General features: G+C 50.6%; 1 protein-coding gene across 1 annotated transcript; it reads right to left on the bottom strand.

Annotated features, from left to right (window-relative positions):
• Window positions 1–1,527: 1,527 nt before the first annotated feature.
• Window positions 1,528–25,682, bottom strand: GPI (glucose-6-phosphate isomerase). Its single transcript, XM_049863711.1, has 18 exons — window positions 25,486–25,682; window positions 24,362–24,452; window positions 23,981–24,049; window positions 22,603–22,722; window positions 12,898–12,981; window positions 12,649–12,795; window positions 11,874–11,945; window positions 11,338–11,382; window positions 10,677–10,730; window positions 5,575–5,635; window positions 5,143–5,186; window positions 4,750–4,902; window positions 3,269–3,398; window positions 3,047–3,123; window positions 2,481–2,609; window positions 2,209–2,284; window positions 2,056–2,122; window positions 1,528–1,954 (listed from the first exon to the last, which is right to left on the bottom strand). The coding sequence occupies exons 1-18, from the start codon at window positions 25,605–25,607 to the stop codon at window positions 1,831–1,833; spliced, it is 1,665 nt and encodes a 554-aa protein (XP_049719668.1). The 5' UTR covers window positions 25,608–25,682; the 3' UTR covers window positions 1,528–1,830.

Here is a 25,682-nt window from a genome sequence, read left to right as displayed (position 1 = left end):
AGGGGGAGAGTAAGTGGGAGTATGGAGTAAGGTGTATATAAACTTATATGTGACAGACAACTTGATTTGTAAACTTTCACTTACAGCACAATAAAAATTAAAAAAAAAAAAATGTAAAAGGCACTGTGTAAACTGTCCCGTGTTTGCTTCAGGGAGACAGGCTGGATGACTTGGCAGATATTGTCTTCTAGCTAACGATTCTTGAGCTATATTTAAAAATTTCTGCAAGAAGAAACAGACTTCAAAACTTTTATTATTCTTGATAACACAGCCAGACATCCTCCAACAGTTACTCAGTTCTCCCACCATCAGTCATCTGTTCACATCGCAATGCCATCTGTTTATCTATTACAGGCTCTTGATTTGGACAGCCTGGTGGCGTAGTGGTTAAGTGCTACAGCTGCTAACCAAGAGGTCAGCAGTTCAAATCCACCAGGTGCTCCTTGGAAACTCTATGGGGCAGTTCTACTGTCATATAGGGTTGCTATGAGTCGGAATCGACTCGACAGCAGTGGGTTTGGTTTTGGTTTAGCTTCTTGATTCAGGGGTAAGCACAGCATGAAGGGCTGAGGCGAGTTTTCAAGATGTTACTTGCTCCTACTGAAAATGACAATGAACAAACGATCCTGGAATTCGGGAGGCAATTTAACATCCAACTTGCTGACTGGCATGGTGGAGTCTGTGGAATAAAACAAGAGATTGCTTCCATCTGTAAGATCTGAAGTATGTGACTTAATTCATGATTTTGTAGGGTTTGGACCTCCTGACAAACTCATAACTGCGGAACGTAATTCCACTAAGTTTCTGTCACCATACAACAAGGATCCCCCTTCTTCTGGTTCCCACGAACATGTTTCTCACTCCCTTCTGAGCCCTCACCAGCTCAGAACAGCTCAGAGAAACGTGAAGCAAGTTGTGTATGCAGCAAGTTGTGAGCCCATTTTTATTTGAGGAAGTATACAATGAAGGTGTTGAAAGCTGTTCCAGTCACACAGTGAAGATCTGTCTGTCTATTCAAGACTTGCAACAACTGGTGGCCGTGGGACTAGCAGAAGCTACAAATGATGACAGTGGAAGCGATGAGGAGCAGGAGGGAAACAAGACAGGCTAGGGGACACACGGCCAATTGGCATGTGTCGGCTCCTCCTGCATAAGGGAAGACGTGGGCCTTGGCAGCTGGCCCTGGGGAAGTACATCAGTCCCTCTGCTAAGAGATGCTACATGTGAAGGAAGTTAGTCTGAGAGGGTCTGCAACCTTGATCTTCCTCTCAGTCTACAGATGTTTTTGTGTAATAAGAAAGGAGGTGGGTCAGCAGGGGCCTCAACAGAGCTTACCTGTCAAAGAACTTCTTCCTACCACTTCTACAAAGGTGGAGAGAGAAGGGGGCATTCATTTTCAGAACCAAAATAAACACTTCATCATTAGAAAGATGAGAAGTGCTAGCAATCTGCTTTCCTCCTACCAGGCTCTCAATCTCCTGCATAAAGCACCATTCTCAGTAAAAAATAGGAAGCTGAAGCCATAACCTCTTTTGTGGCATTTTTATTTTTCTACCTGGGATGTGAACAACGTGAACGTGGGCCTGGAAAATCAGCTGCACCGAAACACTCCAGTTAATTCCATAACAGAGGGCTAGTGGACCTGGATAGAGAGGGGTGGTAGGATTCCAGACCAGCTTCCCCCAAGGGACTTGTGGCCCAAGCCTGCAACCTGAGGGTGCTCTGGGCAGGGTGGGGCAGGACCATGCAGTACAGACTCTGGCAACAGGGACAAAAAGGACCAGTCACAAGAGGGGCTGCCACTGAGCGTGAGTTTATAGGCCTCTGGCCTCATGCTCGCTGTTGCTTGATGAAGCTGATCAGCCCATTGGTGGAAGCATCATGAGAGGTCACTGGGGCGCTGCCTTCAAGCTCAGGCTCGATTTTCTTAGCCAGCTGCTTCCCCAGCTCCACTCTGCCAGGAAGGGGAGGAAGAAGGGTGTGAGGAAGGTTCTAGTGTTGCCGGGGAAATCCACGCCCACAGGCATTCCTCATCACCGTGAGTCAGTAACTCACCCCCACTGGTCGAAGCTGTTGACGTCCCAGATGACGCCCTGAACGAAGATCTTGTGCTCGTACATGGCTGCAGGGGTGGCAGACAGTGCAAGCTAAGGCTCCACCAGCTCAGTCTACCCTACCCCCAAGCCGACGCCTCCCCTCCTTGCTCACCGATCAAGGCTCCAAGAATAAATGGTGTCAGCTTGGTGAACACAATGGAATTGGTTGGGCGATTTCCTTCGAAGACCTTCAGAAAACACCAAGGTATGTCCCCCAGTTAATCCAGATCCCCAAGTCCCCAGAAAGGGATGCATACCCTCCCGCAGCAGCTGGGCCATGCAGGTCTGTGGGGACAAGCCAGTTACATCATGTGTCCCTGCCCCGACCCCACAGCTTCATCCTAGCATGCGCCCCCAAAGCCCACTTTTAGGAGGAGTGCTGACCTTGTGCGGCAACAGCTTCTCCAAGTCCTCCCCACTCTTTCCTGCGGCCTGGAGCTCCTTCCGGGCCTCTTCTGTTGTTTTCCCCTTCATCAGGGCCTCCGTCTGGGCCAAGAAGTTGGCCAGGAGGATCTGACAAAAGAGACAACCAGTTACGTTGGAAGTACTGTCTATGCTTCAGATAGAAGAGAAAAGGCTGCCCAGCACTGTCCAGTCAGGGTTAGTCCCAGCCTGGTCAGACCGCCTACCCACCCTGCACAGCTCAGCTGGCATGGGGTAGGGGTGGAGGGGGTGACAAAAGGCCTCAAGGAACTTGGGGACATTGCCCTTCAGTTACCTCAGCAAAATCTACAAATAGGAGACAATCCAGGAAAGATCTACAGACAAGCCTCTTGTCTAATGTACTGAGATAATAAATGGGTGCTGTTCAAAGCCTCTAGGTTTGTGGTAATTTGTTATGGCAGCAGCAGAAAACTAATACAGCTGCCAACCAATGCATCAGGTCTTAAGAGGTCTGGGTATAATGTGAACCTATAATGTGAGAGGAGTACCTGAATAGGGACTCTTACCTTGTGATGCAACCCCTTCCGTATGGGATGCTGGGTCTGGACTGGGATGAGGAAGTCACAGGGTATCATCCTGGTGCCTGTGAAGGGCACTATGGTCACCTGGGAGCCCATCGTGGCTCATGAGGGCCACCCACATGGTCTACAGGACAGCACTGACATAAGTCTCTGCTGGCAGGCTCACCACCTCCCAGCACCCCCACCCCCAAGATGGATGGGTCCTACCTTGGTGGATAAGCTGGTAGAAGGCATGCTGGCCATTGGTCCCTGGCTCCCCCCACAAGATGGGGCCCGTCTGATAGTCTACACGGTTGCCAGACTTGGTGATATACTTCCCGTTGGACTCCATGTCACCCTGGAATGAGGACAGAAACCCAGCCCACTAACTGCAAGTCTGGTCCCTCCATGCACCACTCCAAGCTCTGCCTGGCATATATCAGGCATGTCCACACTGCCTTGGCCCCACAACATGGACATGTGCATACAGAGGCAGGAGCCCTGGGGGCACAGCAATTAAGAGCTCAGCTGCTAAACAAAAGGTCAGCAGTTCGAATTCACCAGTTGTTACTTGGAAACCCTATGGGGCAGTTCTGTTCTGTCCTATAGGGTCGCTATGAGTCGGAATCAACTCCACGGCAATGGGAAATCCATTGGCATAATCCCCATTCTCTCCTCTCCTTTGAGGACACAGACTCACAAACCTTCTGGCTTAGATCCCTCTGCAGAAGGACCCGCCAACAGGAGATGGTGGGTATGGAGCCTGGGGGAGGACCTCCCTAAGGACAGGGCATATGGGCAGCCTCCAGAAGCTGAAGACAACCCTAGGCTGACAACCGACAAGGAAACAGGACGTCAGTCCTATAACCACATGGAAATGAATTCTGCAAACAACCTGGATGAGCAGGGAAATGGATGGTCCCCCAGAGCCTGATCAAACCACTGGGTCACAAAGCCTTTGATTTTAAGGAAAGGACAGGCTGTCCAGAGTGTGCAGCCTTGAGGGCTGTCATGTCAACCAGATGCTGAGACCTGCGGCACCTACCTGGACCCAAGTCATGGCCGCCCTCGCCAAGGCAACTGGGACTGGGAAGCCTTGGCCTCTCCTTCAATCACAAGATTCACCTTTAAGTATTGGTAAAAGTCTGCTGCATGTGCTCAAAAGAACCCAGGGGCTGCAAGACTGGGCCTAGGTTTATGCTGAACAAAAGCAGAGACAGGTGGGCAAGGCTTCCGGAACAGACTCTGACCAGGAGAGGGGCTGCTCAGTCTCTGGGGGCTGAATGGCCCAGACGTGCCACAGCCTGAGAACTTGCTTTTCTGGAGGGACAAGGACAGAGTAGGCCATAGCGGTGCCGGCTTGTGGCCCCACCCTACGGCTGGGGTGCAGAGTGATGCCCAAGAAAGAAGTGACATTGGCTGAGACACACGTCCAGGGCCAAGCCAGGGCTTGAACAGCCAGGGACCACAGATAACTCACCATATGAGTCAGGCCCCTCACATGGTGGCCCAACTCAGCTGAACTCTCAGGTTGAGCAGACACTGTTTACAAAGAGGATTCACCATGAGACGGGGAGCAAAGGTGGGCCCTGGCCACGCCGGAAGGAGAATGGGGGAATGGGCTCCTGGAGGAGCAAAAGACTGGGCTCATGGGCCCCCAGGCTCCCATAGGCCCTGCTGATCCCAAAGCCTGGCTTGGCAGCTGGTACCTGCTGGAAGTAGGCGGCAAAGCGGTGCAGGTACTGGTCATAGGGTAGCATGGCCTGCGTCTCACACCCAAAGCAGTTGATGTACCAGATGCCCATCAAGGCCAGCAGGATGGGGGCGTTCTTCTCCAGGGGCGCAGTACGGAAGTGTTGGTCCTGCAATAAGAGCGGGTGAGCAGGAGTGGAGCAGCTGCCTGGGGCTGGTGCGGAGGAAGGAGGGGAGGAGGAGAGGAGGGAGGGAAGCAGGAGGGAGGGGAGGAGGAGAGGAGGGAGCCAGGGAAGGAGGGGTGGGGAGAGAGGGAAAGAGGAGGAGGGAGGGAAGAAAAGGAAGAGGGAGGTTTCGAGGGAGGGAGGAGCTACAGCAACACACACAGGACTCTGACTGGCAACACTCACCATCCAGTGAGCCCCCGAGAGCAGCTGCTCAAAGTTGTCAAAACCTGTGACATAAAGGCAACATCAACAGAAACAGTCATGCCCTCATGTCAGCAGGCACAGCTTCTTCTGGAAGCAGCAAGAGGCTGGACATGGAGCCAGAAGAAACAAGGCCTGGGAGGACTTGGGCTTGCAGAAGCAAGCCTGTCATGAGGGGTGCTCTGGGCGTATGGGTGGGTCTAGCTCCGCCTGGGAAGGGAGGTGAACAGGCTGCAGCGTGAGGCGCAGACAGCCAGGCCAGTCTGCAAACCAAATGAAACCTGCGCCTTCCCTTCTGGCCTGAAAGAAATGTTTCCTCCAAAGAAGAGAGGCCAGCTGGCCTGTGGGGGCAGGAAGGTGTTTGGGGACATAAGACACCCAGCCGGGGGGCCTGGCAGAAACGCCAACACTCACCTATGTGTAGGGCAATGGAGAGTCCGATGGCTGACCACAGCGAGTACCGTCCCCCTACCCACTGAGAGAGACAGAAAACGTGCTGAGGTGGGGCCGGTACAGCCCGCCCCCACCCTTCTGCCACAGGACTTGGCCCCAGGGACCACTACTCCTCCACAGGTACAGCTCTGAGGGCCTGGGCCCAGCCCACCTGGCTGCAAAACAGCAGGCTGAGTGTTGGCGACTCCTTGGGCAGTACCAACCACACATGGGACTGATCAGAGCCATGACACTCAGTCACAGACCTTACCATGGCCAGCCCCATCTCCTCAGGCTGCATGGACAGACCCAGTGCCTCCTACCTGTGCCTGACCCCGTCTCCTCAAACACTGACAGACCCAGGGCCTCATAGCTATGCCCGACTGCCTCTTTGCACTGAAAGACCCAATCTCATACCTGTGCCCGACCCCGTCTCCTCAAACACTATCAGGCCCAGAGCCTCACACCTGCGCCAGGCCCCACCTCCTGAGATACTGACTGACCCTGTACCTCATACCTGATCCAAGCCCAGCCTCCTGAGACTGGCGGACCCAGCACCTCGAAGCCGTGCTAGGCCCCACCTCTTTGTACACTGACAGACCCAGTGCCTGGTCAAGCTTCCTTAGACTGATGGACCCAGTGCCTCATACCTGGGTCTGGTATCACCTCCATGGACACTGAAAAACTCAGCATCTCCTACCTAAGCCTGGTCCCGCCTCCTCAGACACTGAAAGATCCAGAGCTTCATACCTGTGCTCAGCTCTGGCTCCTTTGACGCTGAAATGCTCAGTGCCTCATACCTGTTCCTGGTACCACCTCCTGTCTGTACCTGGTCCTGTCTCCTTGTACCCTGACAGGCCCAGAGCCTCTTACCGAGGATATTGACAGATCCAGCGCTTCATACCTAGGCTTGACCTATCTTCTCAGCCTCAGCCCAGGCCTACCACTTGCACTGAGCCTTCTCACACTTTGTACAAAGGTCTCCTCAGAATCCTCAGAACTTCATTCATACCTTCCTAATCATTTACAGGTCCCCTAACACAGGCCTAGCACAATGATAACAGTCCAATGAGAGAGAGAGTTGTAAATGAAATAATTGTACCAATAAATGTGAAGCTGAGATACAAGTGCTCGGGAGGAAGAGAACATGGAACGAAGAGGATGGATGAGCAGACATTAGCCGGGGAAGCACTGAGAGAGGAGAAGCACTACAGGAGCCTGAACACCATATGCAAAGGTCCTGCAGGAAGAGCAGCCTTTCTCAATACTGAGAAAATTAAGCCCCAGAGAAAATGATTTGAGTGACTTTACTTCTCCTCCCAAGGCTGGTCCAAGCTAGTGCCCTTCCAGATGTGAGATGCTCATTTATTAAGTACTACGGACGCCTTAGGGTCTGAGAATTTAAGTCCCTCCTGGAAGCCAGCAGAGAGAGGCTGGGCAGGAGACATGGCACAGTCTAAAAGATGAAGGAAGGAGAGAGGACCAGAGGGCAGAAGCTGAGAAGTAAGGCTAGAGAACCAAGAACAGTCTGTTGGTGAGGTGAGAGTAGAAGCAGGGGAACTGCTTAGGAGACCCCTGCGGTCTTCCACAGACTGATGCTACCCTGGACAGGGGAGTAGGGAGGAGGTCTAGACGAGGACTGATTTAGGAGTCTCAATCAAACAGGAAGGGCGGGAGGACTGAGAGAATTAAGTGTGGCCCAGAGGTTTCTGGCTTGGGCAATGAGATGGACAGTGGGGCCCTTCACCTGGAAAGGGTCTAGGTTTGGGAGAACTTTATCTGACACAGTCCCACAGACCACACCATATCTGACCTTACTTGACAGATTCAAATTCTGGAAGCTTGTCCTGAGCATACGGCCAGCCCTCAGACTGACAGATTCCAGGCTGCTCACCTCGGCCTAAGGCCAGGTCCTCAGATGTCACATTTAGCAGAGCCCAGCAATGCCAAACAGTGTCCACCTTGAGCCTATGGGACCTCAGCCTGCAGACACAGGTCTTTCGACCTCACCCTTACCTACACTGGGCCTCTCAGACCATACCTTACAGACGCAGGTCCTCAGTCAGTTTGGCTGGCTGTGCTGGGCCTGCCCCAGTGCCGCACACCTCGCCTTTTCTAAGCAGATATTACCTTACCTTTTTCTTCGCCTGCGCAATTCAGACCTCATGCCAACCAGACTCCAAGCCACAAACAGAACATGTCTTGGACTCCTTATGGATTCTCAGGCCTCTACTACACCCCGAGTTCTGCACACTGTTCCTAACTGGAGTGCTGAGCACCAGGTGGCTGACCTGGCTTGGGGCACTCTGCCTGAACCTGATCCTAAGGGGCTCCCCAGAGCTCTCCAGGTAGACCCAGGTACACATACCTGTGATGACTCTGGCTTACGTGTGATGAGAGCTCATACTACCCACCTGGCCACACCTGAGTCCACTACCAGAGGTCCACCTGTCAGGAGGCCCAAGGAGTTATGGTTGAGTGCAGGTAGGCAGAGTCGGCCCTCATAGGACTCAGATGCAACAAGCAAAGGTATGTAGCCCTGGGTCCATGTGGTGAGGCTGGAAAGGTTAAGCCCAGGTGGTGAAAGCCTAGGCCTCACCTGCCACACCAATTATGCATTCCTGGATTAGATCCTGCCCACCCAGTTCACCTAACAAACCCAGGGGTACCAACCTGGGCCTGAACCTGGTGTCCATGAGACCATCTAAGACCAGGCTTATATACCCCTGCCCAACTGACCCTAGATTCACAGACCTCAGCAACAGGCCCAGCTAAACATACGCGTACTGGATACGGGTACAGATGCTGCACCTGGGAGACCTAGCTTCGCCTACCTGTGTCTGACTCCAGGGCCTCACACCGCAGGGTTATACACCTGTCAGACACAGGCGCCAGACATCTCAGCCGACAGACTAGGCTTACTCACCTGCCTGCCCCTGACTCCTCACACCTAAAACGGCAGACCCAGGCCTACCTCCCTCAGTCCAACTCAGATTCTTCATACCTTCCTTGAGAGATCCAGTTCTATTTACATGGGCCTGACCCTGAGGTCTGACTTGAGAGACCCAGATGGATATACTGTATCTGACTTGGCTTTTCATGTCTCACAGACAGACCCCAAAGTATCCACCTCTGCTCAACCTTGGCACCACCAACCTCACGGAGGGCTCTGAGGCCTCACTACATGGAATATCTTTGCATACCTGTGCCCCAGAGACCTCACCTCTGCCTGCTGGGCAGCTATGGGCAATGAGAACCCAGACTTACAACACGACCCTGCTCTGCCAGACCTCTTGGCTAGCGGGAGTACACACAAATCCCTGACTACCACCTGCTCAGGCTCCAGATCCCAGGGAGGAGGTGGAAGGGTCCCTTTGCCCCTTTATCAACCATGAAACATTTGTTAGAAGCTGCACAGTCTCTCTCATCTGGAGTTCCTCATCTGAAGCACAGGACGCATTTGAGTGACTTTCCAAGAATGGTACATAACTACTCCCATTCTACAAAGAAGTTAACTTATTATACACCACAGATCCTTTAGAACATTAAGGTTTAATTCTCTCCCAGGCCCTGGTAGAAAAAGGCCCTTAGAACACTTAAAGTAAGGAGTTTACATTGTGGATGCTGCCACCAAGCAAAGAGCCTCCAGTGCAAAGACCAGGAAACGGCCCCAATGGGAGAATCCCCAAATGGATGATGCCCTCTGCAGTGTGCCTGCCATGGCCACACGTGAGAGCACTACCCCCTTGCCCAGCCACACCACTGTATTCACAGCACCCACAGCTCGCAGCCTCCCTGCACCCCACTGCTGCCCTCCGACAAACCCGCACAGAACCCCACTGCTGCCCTCGGACAGGCCCACACAGAGCCCCACTGCTGGCCTCAGACAGGCCCTCACAGAATCCTACTGCTGCCCTCAGACAGGCCCTCACAGAACCCCACTTCTGCCCTCAGACAGGCCCACACAGAATCACACTGCTGCCCTCAGACAGGCTCTCACAGAACCCCACTGCTGCCATCAGAGAACCCTACTGCTGCCCTCGGACAGACCCACAGAGAACCCCACTGCTGCCCTCAAACAGGCCCACACAGAACCCCACTGCTGCCCTCAGACAGGCCCACACAGAACCCCACTGCTGCCATCAGGCCCTCAAAGAACCCCACTGCTGCCCTCAGACAGGCCCACACAGAACCCCACTGCTGCCATCAGGCCCTCAAAGAACCCCACTGCTGCCCTCAGACAGGCCCACATAGAACCCCACTGCTGCCCTCAGACAGGCCCACATAGAACCCCACTGCTGCCCTCAGACAGGCCCACATAGAACCCCACTGCTGCCCTCAGACAGGCCCACATAGAACCCCACTGCTGCCCTCAGACAGGCCCACATAGAACCCCACTGCTGCCCTCAGACAGGCCTTCACAGAACCACACTGCTGCCCTCAGAACCCCACTGCTGCCCTCAGACAAGCCCACGCTGAACACCACTGCTGCCCTTAGACAAGCCCGCAAAGAACACCACTGCTTGGCACCCGCTGTGGCTCCAGCAGAGGTGAGTCACGGGCTCATCTGTGGCCAGAGTGGTCAGGAGCTCCGCTGCCTGAGGCAAGGCTTGTTCAGCAGGCTGCCTGGCAACAACCCCTCCCCCGCCACAGGCCCAGCCTCTCCTCTCTGCAGCCCTCCAGCTGTTCCCGCAGCTCCTTCCCAGGTCTACCCATCATGCCTCCTGCCTCACCGTGCCCCTTAACCTTTACAGGCTGCGACTGCAGCACAGAGAAAGGTCATCACTGAGAATAACTCAACCTTAGCTCAGCGCGGTGGTGGCTCCAGTTACTCCAGTCGGTGCTGCTGGCAGGTACCAGGGGAGTGCCAGCCAGGCCTCAAGCTCTGCTTGCCCTTAGGTAGAAGGTGAGCCCTCGTCCTGACTGGGCTGCTTTTGCCCCGCAAGCCTCTGTTAGGGGCCTCCTGGCCTTTCCCAAAGCCAGGCATGCAGCAGGTGCACAATATTAATGCTGACCTGACCTCACGGCCCCTCATCTGTGGCCAAAGATGCAATCCACCCGACGCAGATGGTGCCTCTACTTACATCCCAAAACTCAAACATGTTTTGAGGGTCAATTCCAAACTCCTTCACTTTGGTCTACAAAGGGGGAGAGAAGAAATGAAGCACTTATTATCTGGACAGGTAAGCTGGGCAAGAACAGGAGCCCCAGGGCGTGAGGACGTGCTGGCCGAGTTGCATGTGCAGCCTTGCCTTCCTCAGAGCCCCAGGTGGGACGGGGATGGGGCAGGATGGAGCGCTAATGTTAGCGTCACTAACTGGAGCAAAATGCTGCCTCCCTTTGCTGGGGCTCAACATCCTCACGTGAGAAATGGAATGCATCCCCCCCCCCCCGTCACGTCCCATTTGGGGAAGGGCTAGCAGTGGCCGGAGCCAAGGGAGGTCATGAGTGTGGAGTGTTCTGGCCATCAGTCAAGCTTGAAAGATGGATAGGATTAACGTGATACCACTAACTGCAAGCCTCTCGTTGGGGCTGCAGGGATTTGATGGGACAATGTAGAAAAAACGAGGATGGTTTGCAACTCACATCGTAGGCAACCAACCCTTCTATACCATCAGTGGGACCAAGATCTCCCAAACTTATGAACTACATCTTAGGTAATGTATTCTGAAAGGCCATGACCTTGACATGGTTTAGCCTTTTCCCTTGTGGGGAGATAGTATGGGAGGCCACATGGACACTTACCGTGTTGGTAGACAGGGCAACGAAGTGCTTCGCAACCGCAGAAGGCTACAAGAGACGGAGTCAAGTTATATAAAAAATCCCAGAGAGCCCACCCAAGGGCAGTGATTCTCCCACCACTGGAGAAACCAAGGCCCCTGGTGAGACTGACTCGTCTCAGTCCTTAGCTCTGCGGCCAGCCTGCCCTTCCCATCCCACAGATGTACAAGGTCCAGGAACATCCTCTGTAAAACGGGCAGGGCCAGGAATAGAGGATTCCTCAGGGCCAAGGGAGCTTAAAGGTCGGCTCCATGGAAAGGGCCTTTAACCAGTTAGAATAGGTTCTGCCATGCATGGTATGTTCGGAGATTGGCAAAGCCAAAGGTGAACAGTCAACTACAAAAGGCAGATATCAGAAAACCTGTCTCCTGCTTCCAATTTCGGGGGAAAAAGGCCCAAGTCTGGCCTTTCAGGGGGATGGTTGGGCCTGCCCTGTTCTTCCCAGGCCACAGCTGCCCACCACCCGTTTCATCACAAGGGAGACCCATCTACCCACGCACATCCTTTGCCGCCATAAGGAACCACTCCTTCGCCGTCTCTGCATTTGTGATGGTCTCCTGGGTGGTAAAGGTCTGCAGGCCAGAGAGCAGCACAGTCAGCCCCCAAGCTCAGGCCCGGGCTCAACCTTTAAACCTTTAGCCAGGGGTCAGCGTGAGGCCACAGTGTGGCCCAGTTTCACAAGGACAGTGCATGTAGGTCAACGTTAGTTACTCCACATTAGGGAGCCAGAAAGCTGTGTCTGGGGCAGGGGCCTGGAAGTAGCAGTATCATCCTGTGATTCCAGGACTTTGCAACCACAAGAGGAAACCCCAGAAAGAGTTGTACTCCCCACCCACTCCCCATGGGTCAAAGGCCAGGGCATCACCCAGGAGAAGGGCTGCGGCTATGCTTGGGGCTCTCTTCAACCCAGGCTAGGCTGTATCTCAGAACTCAAGACAGAATTCTTAGTATTTTACACACATTAATTCAAATAGAGAGGACATAAATAACAACAAACAAAAATCCCTACAGTATCAGGGCAGGGCCTGGCTCTGGGACTGTTAGGAAGAAATCTAAGGAAAAGAGGACAGTCCCAGGCGGAGCACAGATTCTGCAAAGCGAGAAGACAAATTGTTGCTGCCAGACAAGGGAAGAGACTGAGGGCAGCTGTGCTGGCTTAACCCACAAAGCATGGTTCACTCAGAACTGGTCCAATGCCAGGATGGGGCAAAGCACCCACCCCATGGCCAACTCAAGCCCATGGCTGAGGAGCCAGGCAGTGTCTGGGGCCCATACCTTGGAGGCAATGATGAACAGGGAGGTCTCGGGGTTCAGGGAGGCCAGGGTTTTGGCAATGTGGGTCCCATCAATGTTGGACACAAACCAGACGCGGGGACCACCTGAAGAGTACGACTTAAGGGCTTCAGTCACCATGAGGGGTCCCTGTGAGGAGACACAGCACCAGAGAACAAGATTCCAGGGCCCACAGGATGTGGGAGAGGGGGTCACCAGAAGCCCATCCCATAGTAGTAGTCCTCTGCTCACCAGGTCAGAGCCACCGATGCCGATGTTGATGACATCTGTAATGGCCTTGCCGGTGTAGCCCTTCCAGTCACCACCTCGGACACGCTGGAACAGAGGGGAGGCGTGATCAGCCCAAGCACCCACATTTAGGCCACTAATCAAAAACAGCACCACTGCCGTGTCCTGGCTGCCTCAGTCCCAACCTTCATACCCTCACAGGGGCCTCTTTTTTTTTTTTTTTTTAATCCATTGCTTACATTATTACTTATTTTTTTGTCATATTTATTTCTTTATAATTTATTTTGTTGCTGCTGTTGTTGAGGAAACCCTGGTGGAGTAGTGGTTAAGAGCTACGGCTGCTAACCAAAAGGCTGGCAGTTCAAATCCACCAGACGTTCCTTGGAAACCCTATGGGGCAGTTCTACTCTGTCCTATAAGGTCGCTATTAGTCTGAATTAACTTGAGATGGCAGCGGGGTTTTTGGCTGTTGTTGAGAATATACACAGCAAAACACACACCAATTCTACCGTTTCTACATGTACAGTTAGTGACACTGATTACATTCTTCGAGTTCTGCAACCATTCTCACCCTCCTTTTCTGAGTTGTTCCTCCCCCATTAACAGAAGCTCACTGTACCCTAAGTTTCCTATCTGATCTTCCCAGTTGCTTTTGCCAGTTTGGTCCCAGACAGACAGTTCTTAAAGTATCACAATGCTCAAGACAGACATTCTTTATTAGTTAAGCTAAACTATTCATTGGTTTTATGAAGACTTAAGGATAATTCTGGTTTCAGGTTTAAAGATTATCTCAGGGCAACAGTTTCAGGAATTCATCCAGGCTCTGTGGCTCCAGAAAGTCTAGAGTCCATGAGAACTGGAAATTCTGTTCTACATTTTACCCCTTTTGATCAGAATCCTGATCAAAAATTCTCTTATGGAATTTTTATCAAAATGTTCTGTAATGGTAGCCAGGCACCATCCAGTTCTTCTGGTCTCATGGTTAAGGAGGTGGTTGTTCATTGAAGCAATTAGCCACACAGTCCATTTCCTCCTCCTACTCCTGACTCTCCTTCTTCCTCTGCTGCTCCAGGTAAATAGAAACCAACTGTTGTGCCTTGGAGGGCCGCTTGCAAGCTTTTAAGACCCCAGGCACTAAGCAATGAACTAGAAGTAGAACACAAGCACTAAATACGTTATTAAGCTCATTAACTGGGATGTCCTATGAAACCATGACCCTAAATCTCCAAACCAAGGAACCAACTCCCATGAGGCTTTTGGTTGTACATAACCAGCCTCAGCAGCTACTCTTTTGCTGTTGTTGTTGTAAGCATATCTATCACATAACTTTTGCCAATTGAAGTTTTTACAGGTGTACAACTTATTGACAGCAACTGCAATAATCGGCTGTGCAACCCTACCCTTAATCAATACAATTTTTCCTTCACCATTAACTCCTGCTTTTCTTCTCCCTCCAGCCCCTGGTAACCACTAATAAACTTCGGTCTCTATACATTTGCCTTTTCTTGCGTTTTTATATAATCGAAGTCATACAATATTTGCCCTTTCGTGATTGACTTATTTCACTCAGCATAATGTCTTCAAGCTCCATCCATATTGTAGTATGTATCAAGACTTCATTTTTCCTACTGGCTGAACAGTAGTCTATTGTATGTCTGTGCCACATTTTGTTTATCCATTCATCTGTTGATGGGCATTTAGGCTGTTTTCACCTTTTCGCTATTGTGAATAGTGCTGCCATCAACAGTGGTGTACAAGTCTCTGCTTTCAAATCTTTTCGGTATATAAGTAGGAGTGAAATTGCTGAGTCATATGGTAGTTCTATTTTTAGTTTTTTGAGGAACCACTACACTGTTTTCCACAATGACTATACCATTTTGCATTCCCACTAGCAATGCATAAGGGTTCTAATTTTCCCATATCCTTGCCAACATTTGTTGCTTTCTGTTTTGTTATCTTATCCATTCTAGCGGGAGTGAACTATCTCCATGTCTTGATTAACTTTTCCTGTGAAACTGGAAATTCACCCCCATCCCAACACATTAAAACAAAATACTCCCCTTTTAAAAAGGTTAAGTCCAGAAAGATTGCTTTCTTTGTGTGTTTAGACAGAGCCCTGGCCTAGCTAGGATATCAAACATTGTTCTCATTGCTTTATAGCAAGCTATATCTACGAATGCTTTATAGATACTATAATGTCTAGATCTCGTGAGATTTGATTCAATAACTGTTAGATAATGCTACATGTTTGGGTTTTTGCTACGGTATCACCCTACTTCTGGTACCAAAATCTATACTAGTTACCTGTTGTATAAGGAATTATATCAAAACTTGACTTAAAACAGCTGTAAACGTTTGTTATCTCACAGAGTTTTCATGGATCAGAAATTGGAGAGCGGCTTAACTGTGTGGTCTTGGTTTCTGGGTCTTCCCTTATGTTGTGGTCAAGATGTTGGTCCGGGCTGCAGTTATGTGAAGACTTGATGGGTGCCAGAGGGTCCCTTTCCAAGATGGTTCACATATATGGGTGGTGAGTTGGTGCTGGCTGTTTGAAGGAGGCCTCAGGTTCCTCGTCACGTGGGCTCCTTCATATGACTATTTGAATGTCCTTACAACATGACTGCTGACTTTCCCAAAATTGAGTGATCCAAGACAGCAAGGAGAAGCTGCATGGTCTTTCATGACCTAGCCTCCGAAGTCAAACTCTGCTGTTTTCACAATGTCCTAACAGTTGCTACAGGTCAGCCATGTTCAGCATGGGAAGACTCTGTACAGGGGTGTGAATATCAGGAGGCCAGAACCATTGGAGGCCAAGTGGAGGTTGGCTGCATGTCTGATGTTCCCAACCCTGGCACAGAAAATTCACAGCAATTGGCTTTTTCATAGCTTCTGCCAAGAGTTCACCCATGTGTTGCAAATTCTGACAGTGTTACTGTGAATATGGGGATGTCTCTTGACTTTTCTAACGAGCAAATAGGGTCCAGTCGGCGGTGAGTCTGACAGGGATCTGCTACCATGTTCTCAAGAGGCCCCTGCATCCTTTGCCATGAGATCAGAAGAACTGGATGGTGCCTGGCTACCATTACAGAACGTTTTGATTAAAAATTCCGTAAGAGAATCTTTGGCCAGGATTCTGATCAAAAGGGGTAAAATGTAGAACAGAATTCCAAATTCTCATGGACTCCAGACTTTCTGAAACTATTGCCCTGAGATAATCTTTAAACCTGATACCAAAAATATCCCTGAAGTCTTCTTACAACCAAAGAATAGTTTAGCTTAACTAATAAAGAACATCTGTCTTGAACACTGTCATCTTTCAAGAACTGTCTATATGGGATCAAACTGACAATAGCAATTGGAAAGATAGGAAACTTAGGGTACAGTAAGTTTCTGTTAACAAGGGAGGAACAACTCAGAAAAGGGGGGTGAGAATGGTTGTACAACTCAAAGAACGTACTCAATGTCACTGAGCTGAACACGTAGAAACTGTTGGGTTGGTGTACGCTTTGCTGTGTATATTCTCATCAACAACAAAAAATTAAATTAAAAAAAATGCAAATTGTTCTGGACATGCAGACAGAGTCTGAATCCAGCACCGATCCTGTGATGGAGAGGAAGTTTCCACATTTGTTAAACGACCTTCCCACAATATCCTCATCCTTCTCAGAGCATCTCTCAGCGTCATCATCATCCACCAAAAAAAGTTCAGTGACTACGTAAGTGAGGGTAGCCATTAAGGAGAACTCCTTCAGTGAACGAAGCCCTGGTTGCACAGTGGTTAAGAGCTCGGCTGCTAACCAAAAGGTCAGCAGTTTGAATCCACCGGCCGCTCCTTGGAAACCCTATGGGGGCAGTTCTGCTTTGTCCTATAGGGTTGCTATGAGATAGAATCAACTCCACGGCAAGCGTTTCAGGTGTTTCAGAGAACAATGCCTCGAGGAAAGAATTGTTTGCCTTACACTCAGTTCTCTGCCTGGACCACAAAGGGAAAATAGATATTCTTTGGTCAGATAAATACTTTCTAAGGTTCTCTACCATATAAAGAGACATCTTCAAGGCCTATGTACGTATGCTGTAAAACCTTGAGATATATGATACAACATACGTATTTAATGTGATAATTAAAAGCTTATCTGTTTCAAAATGAAACAAGCAAAAAACAACAAAAAAAAACCTTAAAATGTGGGCAAAAGCAAGAAGGACTTGCAGGAGAGAGTGAGTAAAATTCTAAAAAACTTCCATGGAAGAGCCTGATGGTCCTCGAGGAGGCTGCTGGTGCAGGTTGAAATAAAAGGAAAGAAAATGTTATTGGTAGACTCTAGTTCTGTAATGGAAGAAAGTCTAACTGCACTGTTGCCTACACTGACACGGAAAGTAAAAAATGTACCTATCATGATCAGGATAGTCTAGCTAAAGAGATTCTCAGAGTTTGTTGAAGGAAATGCTGTGTTTCTTGGTGTTTACAATAAAATACAAGAGGAAAGAAGTAAGCTGAAGGAAAAAGTTAAGGAAAAAAAAAAAAAAGGAGCCAGGAATTGGTTGGGTTTGAAAATTCCCAGTCTCTCCAAGAAACAACCTCTGCTGAAACTAAGAAACACTCCCTTGGCAAAAATAAAATCCACGGCACAGTCAGAATAGTATAAAGATGAGGTCAACTGTGTAGCTGTGAAATGCTTTCTTAAGACATCAGGAAGGACTGAGAGACAATTCGGTCAAAGACAGGGCTTCTAAGAAGCTTAAGAGGACAGTATTGTCCCCTGAGTGGTCTTAGAAGTGAAAGTAGAAAAGGACTTATCTTGAAGAGTTTTGTAGGTATTGCTTTTGTCTACTTAAATGATTCTCCCTCCCTCAAATAAGCTTCATAGAAGACCATGAAGTTTTTAAGACTACTGAATCGGCAGAAAAACACCACCAGCTTGGGAGGAAAGAGATAATACAAAAGGAAAACAGGCCGTTGGACCACCACTTCTACAGACAGGAGGCAGGCTAAAGCAACTATGTTGCTTCCTTTCATGTAAAGGCCACCTTTCACATAAAGAAGATGAGGGTGAAGCAAGAGCCCTGAGGAATTATTCCCAGGCCTTGAGTCCTATGGAAGTAACTGCTAACCTGTGTCCTGCTAGATTTCATAACTGCTGTGGACCAGTGAGGAAACCCTGGTGGTGTAGTGGTTAAGTGCAACGGCTGCTAACCAAAGGGTCAGCAGTTCAAATCCGTGAGGCATTCCTTGGAAACTTTATGGGACAGTTCTACTCTGTCCTATAGGGTCACTATGAGTCGGAATCGACTCAACAGCACTGGGTTTGGTTTTGGGTTATGGACCAGTGACTCCTGTGTGCCTCCCATTTCTCCTTCCCCTCCTTTTTGGAAAGGAGTTATCCTCTCTCAGTTATCCTGTGCCTGTCCTGCCCTGCCATTGTATCCTGAGTGTGTGAGGAGTAGATAACTAGGCTCTTTAATTCACGTCTTCAAATCAAGAGAAACTGTACTAACGAAAACACAGGTATGAAATCAGGTACTACACCTATATCTGATTTAGGTGGCAAGGTTCTAGATTTCAAGCCGATACTGTAGTGGGATAAGATTGGAGTTGGGGGCTTAGGAGAAGGTGAGTAGGGTTATTTTGTATGGGGAAGAAACATAAATCACCCAAAGCCTAAGAGCAGATTATTCAGTAATTAACTTCCAAGATGGTTCAATGATTCTCATCTCCTGGGCTAGGCTAGTGTAAACTCTGAATAGAGCTTACCTGTACAGCTAGTAAGGTATTACAGAAATAACAGAGTGTGATTTCTGAGGCTAGGTTAAAAAAGACCTTGGCGTACTCTGCCTTACTCTCTCTTGGATCACTCGCTCTGGGGAAAATCAGTCACTGCATCACAAGGAAACTCAGCCTATGGAGAGGTCCATGTGGTGAGGAACTGAAGTCTCCTGCCAAAAGCCAGCACTAATTGCTAGTGAGTCATCTTGGAAGTGGATTCTCCAGGCCCCATCAAGCCTTCAGATGAAGGATCTGTAACCTTGGCCAACATCTTGACTACAACTTCATGATATCCTGAGCCAGAACCACCCAACACAACCACTGCAAATTCCTGACTGGCAGAAATATTGATGGTTGTTTTAAACTGTTAAGTTTTGGGGTAATTTGTTATACAGCAATAGAAAACTAGTACACATGCCTTTCCCAAAACCAACAAGACCCAGTGTCTTAGTTACCTAGTGCTGCTATAACAGAAATACCACAAATTGGTGGCTTTAACAAACTGAAATTTATTTTCTCACAGGTTAGGAGGCTAGAAGTCTGAATTCAGGGTGCCGGCTCTCGGGGAAGGCTTTCTCTCTGGGTTGGCTCTGGAGGAGGAAGGTCCTTGTTTCTTTTGAGCTTCCACTCCTGGGCAATCTTCGTATCATTTGGCATCTCTATTCCCCCATCTCCGCTTGTTGGCTTGCTTGTTTACTCTCTTTTATATCTCAGAAGAGATTGACTGAAGACATACCCTACACTAGTAGTGTCTCATCAACATAGCAAAAAAACCTATTCCCAAATGGGACTGTAACCACAGGTAGAGAGATTAGGATTTACAACACATATTTTGGGGGGACACGATTCAGTCTACGTTACCCAGGAACTTTTATTTTTTTCTTTAAGTAAAAGTAATCAATTGGCAGGAATGCAAAATGGCGCAGCTACTTTGGAAAACAGTCTGTTAGTTTCTTACAAAGCTAAACATAGGCTTACCATTCAATCCACCAATCATTCTACATATTTACCCAACTGAGATACAAACGTACATCCACATAAAAACCTGCACATGAATGTTTATTCAGTATCAGCTTTATCCACAATTGCTAAAAGTTGGGTGCAACTAAGATGTCTTTGAATAGGTTAATCGATAAACTGTGATGCAGCCATATAATGGAGTATTATTCAGTAACAAAAAGAAATGAACTATCAAGCCAGAGAAAGACATGGAGGACCCTTAAATGCCTACTGCTAAGTGAAAGAAACCAGTCTGAAAAAACCACATACTATACGATTTTAAAGGAGCCCTGGTAGCACAGCAGTTAAGGTGTTTGGCTGCTAACCACAAGGTTGGTGCTTTGACCTCACCAGCTGCTCCGTGGGAGAAAGATGTGGCAGTCTGCTTCCATAAACGTTACGGCTGTAGAAACCGTATGGGGGAGTTCTATCCTGTCCTATAGGGTCGCTATGAGTTAGAATTGACCCGAATGCAATGGGTTTGGGGTTTTTGGTTTGTTTTGGTATGATTCCAACTATATAATGTTCTGGAAAAGGCAAAACTACAGAGACAGTGAAAAGATCTGTAGTGGTTGCCAGGGACGAGGGCAGGGTGAATCGGTCCAACACAGGGCATTTTTAGGGCAGTGAAAGGATTCGGTATGATACTGTTAACAGTGGGCACACAGCACGGAGTATCTGTGAAAAACCCACAGAACTGCACAACACAGAGTGAATCCTAACGAGGACTGGGGACTTTAGTTAATGATCACGTATCAATGCTGGCTCATCCATTGTTACGAATGCCCCATGCTAAGAGGAGAAGTTAATAGGAGAAACGACGTGTGGGGAGAGGATAGATGGGAATTCCGGTACTTTCTGCACAATTTTTCTGTAAACAGAAAACTGCTCTAAAAAATAGTCTATTAAGAGAAAAAAAAAAAAAGAATCAACTGCCATGGGAAATTTTTCATCAACACAGGAAGAGATAAAATAAGTTTCTCAGCTTTCCAACTCTCAATCTCACCATCAAAGGTTTGCTATAAAGCATCGGGGGATGGGGGGGTGAGACTATCTTTCACAGAACTATCCAAAATCAAACAAGCCCGTTGCCACCAAGTCAATTCTGATTCACTGTGACCCTGCAGGACAGAGTAGAACTGCCCCACAGAGTTTCTAGGGAGCGGTTGGTGGATTTGAACTGCTGATCTTTTGGTTAGCAGCTGAACACTTAACCACTGCACCACCAGAGCTCCAGTGCTGCCCAGGACTACACTATATATGAATATACCCCGGTTTTACTGATCTGTCCCCTGATAAATGGTCTCAGGTTCTTTCCGGGTTTTGCCACTACAGTCAGGTTCACAGGGAACAGTTGCACCCCTGTCTTAGAGAACTTTTGAGGACATTCCCAAGGGGAGTGTTCCTCACAGTGGAACTGCTGCCATTCAGCAGCTTTTGTTCACCTATAGACACCCCGTCAGACTGAGTCAGGTATTTCTGCAGCCAACTTTAACGGAGGTCTTTCCTGGCAACAGCCAGCTAGCCAGGGCCATATCCAACCCCACACAGGTTGACCAAAGACAGCAGCAGGCTTCTGAAGCTTGTCAGCTCTGCCACTCGCCACTAACAGCTGGAAATGCCCCCCAGTCCACCCTTCACACATACACACAAAGCCCATCACACAGACCTATCACCATAAGGGACATTCTGAAATCCAGATTCCCATGAGGATTCCAAGCCTTCCTCACTTGGGGAAGTCCCACCCACATGGCTGCCAGTCCATTAGGATCCGTGCCAAGCTTACCTCCAACTGCCTCATGTCACCTTAAGGTCTGAAAATGGCTCTTGGCTGAGGCACCCAGACTTTGACCCGCCCCACATAGGGCTGTGGCTCTTGGGGGTGAGAACGAATGATTACAGCTGGCCAGGACCCAGATGATCACTCCCAGAGCATGCCTACCCACAGAGACAGACATGCACACTCTCACGCAGACACACAGGCCTTCAGAAGCCACCGCTGTACTCCGCGCTTGAGGACATCTGGCCAACCCTTGTGGAATCACCCCTGCAACAGACACTGAGGCAGCAGTGGTTGATATGGAGAAATCTGGCTGGTCTCTGGGGCAACTCCTCTCCCCACATGCAGAAAAGAAGGAGGCACAGCGATGTGCCCTGACGCTGACTCAGGGACATCTCTTACAGACTGACAGGTGCAAATAAGCGCAGAAGAGCAGTTAGAACAAAAACCTGTGCATGTGTGTTTCAAAGAGGACAGATGAACAGATGTATATATGCACTAGTACATGCAAAGGAAGCTTCTGAAAGCTGTCACAGGAAATGTTACAAAGGCTGCCTCTAGAAAGCTGACTGCAGCGGGGTCCGGAAATTTTTACAATTTTTATCTGGTTCTATACCACGTGTGGAAACCCTGGGGGTACAGGAGTTAAGAGTTCAGCTGCTAACCAAAAGGTCTGCAGTTCGAATCCACCAGGTGCTCCTTGGAAACCCTACGAGGCAGTTCTACTCTGTCCTATAGGGTCTCTATGAGTCAGAATCAACTTGATGGCAACGGGTTTTGGTTTTTCACCATGTGCAACAAACGCACATGACTAAAGAGATTACCATGGAAAAGAAAGCCTTCCTCCCTGCTATCCCATCCCTCAGGGGCCTCACTTTTTACTTGAGGCCTCTGTCATGGGCTGACTTCTCACCAAGAGCCCACTGGTGTCTATAATCCAGGAAAGAGGCTACCCTGCTGGTGCTATCAGTGGGTTCCCTCAGAGCAGGGACCTGAGTCAGGTCCAACAATTACAGGGTCAACAATTACAGACCTCCCTAACCTCAAGCTGCAATGAGGGCTCGAGTCCTGCCTCCAAGGACAGTGCAGGAGCTGCCTACCAGGGCTTCCGGATTCACAAATACATGCACACAAGGCCAAGGGCAAGTTGGGCCCAGCAGCCACTTACTTGGCAGAAGGCCTTCATCTTGTCCAGTACTCTGTTGACCTCTACCATCACATCCTTGCCGTCCACCAGGATGGGTGTGTTTGACCGGTTCCGTAGGGCCACATGCAGCACTGCCCGGTCCTGGGGATGAGAGTCAGAGTGTAAGGACTCCCCACCTAGGGCAGCCATGTTCCCAGCTGGGCATACTCCACCGAAGCCCTGAGACCTGCTCCAGCCTCTATCCACAGCAGGCAGGTCCTGAAGTCTCTGTCAGTACCATGGTCTCAGACCGAGGACCCACTGTGTACTTCTGAGAGCAGAGGCCACCCCAGTGCCCTGGGGAAGGCAAGGCTACCCCGCTTCATGTGCTACAGCTGGTGAGGGGAGGCAGGGAGAGCAGAAACATGCCAAGGACAGGCCTGAAGAGCCTAAAGGTGCTCATTCCCTCCCCCAAGCTGTCCCATCACCTCCAACTGCTAGAAACCAAGCCAGGTGCCGAATCCGTGACAGGTGCCAGACAGCTGGCCTGGTCACATGAGTGAACTGGTCCCACCAACTTGAAGCCAGCAGAGGAATCCTTGAGGGAAGCAGGTTAAAAACCCCAGGAGGGCAGGAAGGGATGGTCCTGGGACTCTAGCCCAGTGAGCCTCACTAGGATGGAGAGCTTCATACCACCCCACCCCAGTCCCACATTCCATAGGCAAATGCACACTCCCCCAAAAAATGGCTTCCTTGAATGCAAACTCCCTCAACAGACCCCAGCAGCAAGCCAGGCTGAGCCTGAATTCCAGCTCTACTACATATAGCTATGACATCTGGGGTAGATGATTTCTGAGCCTCAAATTCCTCATATGTAAAAGCAAGACAAAAACATTAGCCACCTCACCAGGTTATCGTGAGGATGCAGGCTCTGCATGATCAGTATTTATTACAACCCCAGGGCTTCCACAGTAAGTCAGTAAACAGGGCCCCCAAGGCCTGACCTTACCACTGTTTCCTATGGACTCCTAGCACTGAGGAGGCTGGAGTGTTCGGACATCAGAGTCTTCTTCTCACTAACAAAATCTCCAGCAAAGATGCATCAGAGCCAAGTTCTTTAGGCGGTGTCTGAACAACCCTTGAGAAGCCTTCTCCCTTCAGGCTTTCCCTGTGTTCCTCTCTGAGCAGCTATCAGGCGCCATTCTAAGATGCTCACCAGACCCAACAGCCAGTCTCAGGGAACATACGCCCCAAGGCCCTGCAACCAGCCTGAGGAAATTGGCCTTCAGGCCTCTCATTAAGCAAAAACATTGCCTAAGAGGAGGGTGGAAGCCACAGGGTGACACTGCTAACGGCCAAATCTCCAAGGGGAAGAAAGGTTCCGGGGGAACAAAGCCCAGTGTCCACCTGGCCTGCTCACCTCGGTAAAGTTGATCTTCTCACCATTGAACATGCGCTCCCGAGCTGCCTCCACACCCCTGGACTTGGCCTGGGAGGAGAAGACACTGAGGTTTGGTCCTACTCACGTAGGTCGCCATGAGCCCCGGACCCCAGGCACGGGGCTCGATGCTGCTCCCAATGAGGCTGGCAGAGGTCGCAGCCTGGTTCCTTCACCTACTGCCCAGGGAGGATCTGCTCAGACATCAGACATGGGGGTCCCCTGGGATGCTGCCTAGAGCTTGAGCTCGGGGCAGGTGCCTGGAGTCCTGCATCAGTAGAGGACCTGGGGGGGTGGTTCAGGAGACCAGTGTGCCCACCGCACTGGGGGTCACAGGTCAGGCCTCCCGAAGCAGTACGTTACCAGCTCTGCCAGCATCTGCATCACATCCTCCGTGATGAGGTTCTTGGAGTAATCCAACAGAATCTGCCCATGGTTGGTGTTAAGGGTCAAGCTGCAGAGAGAGGGCAGGAGTGAAGCTGCTGACCACACCCTGTCAGCAGGACTGGGCCAGTCTGTCTTCAAAGCAGAGCAGCAACAGAAGCTGCTTCCAGAAGCCATCCTCCCTGGGCCACATCCCAAAAGGGGCCTCAGCGGCCAGAAAAGTGGTGGTGTCTGTCAGCTGCCCAGCCACCAGGCTGACCTGCAGCAGCAGCATGGGAAAGACACCATCCTCACAGAACCCAGCTGCAGATCCTGAGTGAGAAAACATTCCTCTACTAAAACCGGAGGGTCGAGAAGGGGGAGGGGAAGACAGCGGCTGGGTGCCTGAGCCAGGGGGTGACCATGCCCTCCCAGAGCTTCCACTCGGAGACTCCCTTACTCAGGCACTGATCCAGTTGACAAACTCGCTGGCCATCGGGGTCTTCCAGTCCGGAGCCACAACCCCCCGGCTCCCAGTAGCAGTGACCAAAGCACCTCAGCCCTATCCCCACCCCCAAGACTTCCTCTAATAGACTCCTTCCTATTTCCCGCTCCTAACTAGGTCCCCAGACCTCAGCCTCTTCAGTGGGAATCATGTCCCAACACAGCCACCCTTCCACTGCGGCTCCCCGCAAACCCGCCGGTCTGTCCCACCCCTGACCGCACCCCGCATGAAGTCCGGAGCCCATTCTCGGCCAGGAGCCAGATGGAGGGGGGCAGCCCCTTCCCGCCCGCTGTGTCGGCGAGGGCCGCTCCCCACAATTGCGAAGGAGTAAGCCCCTTTTCCAAAGGCCGCGCGTGGGGGTGGGCAGTGTCCATACGGAGGAAAAGCCAGGGAGGGGCCCGCTCCTCCTCATCACTAAGCAACCTAGGGGGACCCGCTCCAAGGAGACTTCAAGGACGAACTGCGGCCTGGCCTGTGCCGGGTCCGTGGCCAGGGCCCCCCGCGCTCTGGCCCCCGCGCACCTCGAGCCCGTGCGCTTCGGCTACGCGCTCCGATGCCCGTCTCTCCCGCCCCGGCCCCCGCCTGACTTCGGCCCTGCACGACCGGTCCCTGCGCGCACCTGAAACGGCTGAAACGCTCCTTGTCCGAGTCGAAAAGGCGGCGCAGGTTGAGCTCGGAGCCGTGCTCCCGGTACCATTGCTGCAGCTTCTGGAACTGCGGATCGCGGGAGAGCGCGGCCATGGCAGAACAAGTTGGGCGCACGGACCCGGGCCGGAGTGCAGGAAGAGGAAGGAAAGCGGCGCGGCGCGGCGCGCA

Source organism: Elephas maximus, chromosome 21, assembly GCF_024166365.1.
Source record: "Elephas maximus indicus isolate mEleMax1 chromosome 21, mEleMax1 primary haplotype, whole genome shotgun sequence".
Taxonomy (NCBI): Eukaryota; Metazoa; Chordata; class Mammalia; order Proboscidea; family Elephantidae; genus Elephas; species Elephas maximus.
This window is presented reverse-complemented; position numbering and strand designations above follow the sequence as displayed.